At 45.4% G+C, this 6000-nt stretch overlaps 1 protein-coding gene across 1 annotated transcript in view; it reads left to right on the top strand.

Moving 5' to 3' along the window:
• Nucleotides 1–2945: 2945 nt before the first annotated feature.
• Nucleotides 2946–6000, top strand: part of Dhx8 (DEAH-box helicase 8) — a 35982-nt gene continuing 32927 nt past the window's right edge. The window contains exons 1-4 of the mRNA XM_021175442.3: nt 2946–3152; nt 4146–4231; nt 5381–5453; nt 5814–5899. Of these exons, the coding sequence (XP_021031101.1) occupies nt 3005–3152; nt 4146–4231; nt 5381–5453; nt 5814–5899 (393 nt within the window). The 5' untranslated portion in view covers nt 2946–3004. The remainder of the gene's footprint in view (nt 3153–4145; nt 4232–5380; nt 5454–5813; nt 5900–6000) is intronic.

Below are 6000 nucleotides of genomic sequence, written 5' to 3'. Positions count from 1 at the left end.
TGAACTATATTGTTTGTTTTTATTAAGGCAGAGTCTCACTAAGTACCCCTGGCTCACCCAGGTTGTCTTTGAACTCACAAAGATCCAGCGGCCTTAGTCTCCTGAATGCTGGGATTAAAGGCATTCACATGTGAGAGAAAACATGCAAAGTCAACCAGTTTCTCAGGTCCACATCATAGTGTCTGGGTTTTGGGGTTTTTTTTTTTGGTTTATTGCCTGACATTTTAAACACAACCAGGATGGGAATAGGGGCTAATAAACAGAAGAGAAGGCCTGCTGAGGAGAAATGCTTTTTTTGCTTAATACTCCAAAGCCTGGGCAGATTTAGAGCCCAGAGCATCTGCTATTATTGATGGCAGGTTGATGGCCTAAGAACAGAGAGAATTTTAGGTCAGGAATGTTTTGTGCAAAATCGAGGCCGAGCCTGGCCATTGGAAGATAAGACAAACAAACAATGGATTTCGACAGGATAAGTGGTTCTGGCTAGGGTCTGGTCTCCCTCTCTTGCTCCAGCTGCCTTCAGAAGACAGGGAACAGGCCTGGTTCATGTTTTCCTGCCTTCCAATCACCTGCTTTCCTGTTTAGGCAGCAGACAGACTCGTGTTATAAACACAGCTCTGCAGAAAGCTCCCTTAGCCAAGTATGGCATTTAGAATATTCTACTTCTCTTTTGATGTTTTCCACTGTCCTTTAGGTTCCCTCACGATCCTATCCAGACCACACCACAGTGCCTAGAAACGAAGTAGATGTTCAATATGAATTTGATAAGTAGGTTGGGGAAAGAGTTTAAGGGAAAGCAGCTCAGTCCTGGGAGTCAGTCTCTCCCCATGAGCACCTAGACAGAAGGGCTCGGGTCATTCTTGGACTTTAGGTTATCTCAAAGGCTCGATAGTGAGGGTCAGGCCATTTTTTTTCTGAAGCTTCCTGCCTTAAAGACAATGACTATTGGGTTATAGTCACACATTTGGAAGCTAAATAATTCTGATTTTGCCTTCTAGAACACGGGTGTTTCTCTCAGTGGCTCGGTTTCAGACCTGTAGAAAAAGCCAAAGGCCTTTCAGATTCCTCAAAACTGGAGTTACGGGGCTGGAGAGATGGCTCAGCGAATAAGAGCACTGACTGCTCTTTCAGAGGTCCTGAGTTCAATTCCCAGCAACCACATGGTGGCTCACAACCATCTGTAATGGGGTCTGATGCCCTCTTCTGGTGTGTCTGATGGGAGCAATGGTGATGTACTCATATGCATAAAATAAATAAATAAATCTTAACAAAATAAAACAAAACTGGAGTTACAGGCATTTGTGAGCCACCTTAGTGGGTTCTGGGAATCGAACCCATCCCCTACAAGAGCAGTGAGTGCTCTAAACCACTGAGTCGTCCTCTCTCTGGCCACAGGAATACCTGTTTGCTCTATTTATTATAATATAGTAAACACATTGCATTTATGGGTGTGGGTGTGTAAGTGTCATGGTGAACGAAGGTCAGAGGAACAGCCTGCAGGAGCCAGCTCTCTTACACATAGGGGTCTGGGGATTTGAACCCACTTTGACCCACTGATCCGTTTTATTGGCCTGGAAATAATTTATTTTTTGAGGGGAGGTTGGGGCTTGAGACAGGGTTTCTCTGTGTAGCCCTGGCTGTCCTGGAATTCATTCTGTAGACCAGGCTGGCCTTGACCTAAGAGATCTGCCTGCCTCTGCCTATTATTTTTAAAGAAGATTTATTATTTTTATTTTAGGTGTATGGGTCTTTTGCCTGCATGATGTCTGTGCACCATGTGAATGCAGTGCCCATGGAGTCCAGAAAGGATGTCAGATCTCCTGGAACTGGAGTTACAGTTGTGAGCTGTCATGTGGCTGGGATTTACCAGGCATGATTTACACCTGGAATATTAATCTTTTCATTTAGCTTTAGCTGTCCCAGAACTCACTATGTAGACCAGGTTAGCCTAGGACTCACAGAGATCTGCCCGCCTCTAGCTCCTAAGTACTGGGATTAAAAGTGAGTGCAGCCATGTCCAATTTAGAGTCTTTTCTGACAGAGCTTTAAAAAGAACAGCTTGCTTCTGCCCTCCGAGTGCTTCGATTAAAGGAGAGCACCAGCCTGCCCAGCTTGCCTGCAACTCGTTATCACTGAAGTGCTTGCAATAATTCAAAGACACTCTAGTGCAACAGAGTCAGCCAACAGTAGCAGAGGTGGCTCATTTTCTGTCTTTTGACTGATGGGAGGGCAACTCACCTTAGAGGAGGTATTTTCTTGTTTTTTACACAGAATACTAAGACACGGGAAACCCTTCACCTTCATTGCAAGGCTCTGCCAAAGGGAAAAGTAAGAGTTGGGACAGCTGAATTTATGACCTCAGGTTCACAACACAGCTGACATTTAGAGAAGCAGATTGTTAAGAGGACTGAGGGTTTTGGCAACAGGAATGCTTGAGATAAGCTTTGCTGGACCACTCGCAGTTTGCGGGGGTCATAACAGCAACTAATATTTGCAGTGTGCCTACTGTGTGGCTCAGCCACTTTGCATATCTATTTCATTTAGTCTTTACCCAAGCCATTTAGACCGTATTATCCGAGTTTACAGATAAGCAGCCAGAATCTAGCGTCTGCTGGTGTAAGGTCACTTGAGATCACTTGCCATGAGGTCACGAACTGAGCTGATCAAGGACAATGCAACTTGCTTTTCCCAGGCTCTGTTCAGTCGCGCAGGCCACGGTCGCCCTCTGCTGACGGATTACGGAGGCGCGCTGAGCGTGATCCTTAAAAACCTAAAGGCGGGCGGAGTCTTCCCGCCCGCTAGAGGCCGCCACTGAACAAACAGCGTAACTCAGTGCGTCTGGCCCGTCTGTGGGAACTTCCTGCCAGATCTCTCTGATCCTTACAGAGGCGGTTAACTTTACTTGACGTCCCTGTAAACAAAAGAGACGAGCGCCGACCCGGAAGTGGAAGCTGTGGCTTCGCGTTCTGGCCGGCCGGAAGGAGACCAAAGGGAAATCGTAGCCATGGCTGTAGCCGTGGCCGCCGCCGGGGTCCTAATGGGCTCGGAGCCCGGCCCGGCGGAAGAACTCGCTAAACTTGAATACCTGTCTTTGGTGTCGAAGGTTTGCACGGAGCTGGACAATCACTTGGGCATCAACGACAAGGATCTGGGTGAGCTGGAGGAAGGTCCCGATGGTTTTTGATTTTGGGGGTGAGGGAGGCAGAAGAAAAGCGGTTGATGGGCCGTGTGTGTGTGTGTGTGTGTGTGTCTGTCTGTCTGTCTGTCTGTCTGTGTGTGTGTGTCATCGTGACTTGGGCTCCGGGAACCTGTGGCGGTGGCCTCTGCTTGAGAACCATCCGGTCCGAGCCATTAGAAACCATTTCTATGAGCTGCCGGTGAAGGCTGGGGCAGCAATTTCTGCTCGATAGTTGTTTTTCAGTTCTGGAGGGTGAAATAGCTTTAACAATAGCAGCAGCAGCAGCAGCCCCCGCGAAGATGATGGTGGTAATTATGGCCAATAATTTTTAGAAGCTCACAAGATATTATGGGTAGCTCTTCATCTACATTATCTTGTTTGCTCTTCGCTCAGTCGGGCAGTAGTCAGCATCTACTTTGAGCTTGTGCTTTGAGCCGTGGTCTTAAATTAGTCACATCTTCTTATCTCTCACATACTAGTCATTAGATGTTTAAGGGCAAACTGTGACTAGGGGACCCAGAGAGAAAATAAGAAAGGCTCGGGACCCAGATCATAATATATACATAGCTGGAGCCCTTGTGAAAATGAGAGGCCGAGTATGTGAATTAGGACCATGTGGGGAACAATTCCGTTTGATAGGTACAGGGTTGGGTGGTGTTTGGCTTTTTCAGAATGTCATCAAAAGTTAATGGCAGCCAGGCAGGCACCTAGAATCTCAGGCCTTGGGATGTGGAGGCTGAATGATTAGTAATTTCAAAGTCACACATAGATAATCTGAGGGTAGCTTGGGCATGTGTGTGAATCAGGGGTATGACCCGTCTCAAAAAACGACAACAAAGCCGGGCATTGGTGGCACACGCCTTTAATCCCAGCACTTGGGAGGCAGAGGCAGGCAGATTCCTGAGTTCTTTTATAATTTAATTATTATCTGAGTCCATTTATAATTCCTTTTTTCTTTTTTTAACAGCTGAATTTGTCATCAGTCTTGCTGAGAAAAATACTACCTTTGATACTTTTAAGGCTTCTCTGGTCAAAAATGGTGCAGAATTCACAGTATGTATATCTGAAGATTCTTTGTTTTCTTTTTGTTTCCGTGTTGCTACTGAATTTAAATTTTGATCCCATTAAAGGATTTTTAAGTAGGAAGGAGCAATTTGTGCATATCAAGTTAATAAGCCATCAAATGTGTAAAGTTGTGTTGCTGGCTAGGGAGCCAGATTCCTTTTACCCTATCCTAGGAGAATGCCGCAGGACTTCTGGCATTAAGTCTCTGAGGATGTTGACATTATTTATGTTGTTGTTGTTGTTTTTGTTTGTTTGTTTGTTTTAATTTTTTATTAGATATTTTCTTCATTTACATTTTTTACAAAGATTTATTTATTTTATTTATGTGAGTACACTGTAGCTGTCTTCAGACACACACCACGAGAGGGCGTCAAATCCCATTACAGATGGTTGTGAGCCACCATGTGTTGTTGCTGGGAATTGAACTCAGGACCTCTGGAAGAGCATTCGGTGCTCTTAACCCCTGAGCCATCTCTCCAGCCCCCGATGTTGACATTCTTGTTCTGTGAATCAGGACATCAGGGACAAGCCGGGCAGTGGTGGCCCACACCTTTAATCCCAGCACTTGGGAGGCAGGGAGGCAGAGGCAGGCAGATTTCTGAGTTTGAGGCCAGCTTGGTCTACAGAGTGAGTTCCAGGACATCCAGGGCTACACAGAGAAATCCTATCTCAAAAAACCAACAAACGAAAAATGACGTCAGGAGCAATAACAGTCTAGGGTTTGGAGACAATTTTAAAAGATGGGAAGAAATGGTCTCTGGGTATCGTCCAAGCCAGTGGTCTGCAGCCTTCTAATGCTGCAACCTTTTAATACAGTTCCTCATGTTGTGGTGACTCCCAACTATACACTTATTTTTTGTTACTTCCTCATAACTAATTTTGCTACTGTTATGACTCATAATGTAAATATCTGTGTTTTTTGATGGTCTTAGGTGACTCCTAAAAGGGTTGTGATGCACAGGCTGAGAACCTCTGGTCTAACTTAGCTTCCAGCTGTCCCAGGCTGACATTCTGTGCTTTCTTGTCTAGTCAGCACACATTGAGGGCATAAGCACACTTCCCTACAGCATATCCTATTGTAATATTGAGCCAGATCCAGAGGCTGACATGCTCTGTCTGTGCTTCTTTTCTTTGAAGGATTCTCTTATTAGCAACCTGTTGCGTCTCATACAGACCATGCGGCCTCCTGCAAAGCCTTCTACTAGTAAAGGTAAGGAGGGCTCCCAGCTGAGCAGAGCCTCTAGAAGGGTCTGGGTGGTGGCATCCCTGTGAACTGCACTTTGCTCTCAGCTGTTGCTAAGCAAGAGAATGCTCTAATCGAATTCTGAGACATTCAAATGAGGGCTGATAGTCTCCCTCCCCTCCTTCACCGGCACACTGCTTGATGAGGCTTTCTCAGTCAATGGATTTAGATAAGCTAAATTTTCTAGTATGTATGTGATATATGTAGTAAAATGTTGTTTGTTTTTTGCATTTGATACAAATCTAATGTTGAAGTTATTGTATTCACCAGTAATATTAAATATATCTGTCTCTTTCTTATCCCTTTCCTGCTCCTTAATGAAATCAGATCTGGTTGTTAAACCCAAAACCGAAAAAGAAAAGCTGAGAGAGCTCTTCCCCGTCCTCTGCCAGCCGGACAACCCTTCAGCTCGGGTACGGGTGCTGTGTGGGGAATGTCTGCCCAAGTGTGTGTCCTCTGTCCCTTTTCTTCTCCCTAGCAATTGTCTGGATTTTAACTTGGTGTCTGTTGTGTG

Source organism: Mus caroli, unplaced genomic scaffold, assembly GCF_978045245.1.
Source record: "Mus caroli unplaced genomic scaffold, Mus_caroli_1 scaffold_13, whole genome shotgun sequence".
NCBI classification, from domain to species: domain Eukaryota; kingdom Metazoa; phylum Chordata; class Mammalia; order Rodentia; family Muridae; genus Mus; species Mus caroli.
This window is presented reverse-complemented; position numbering and strand designations above follow the sequence as displayed.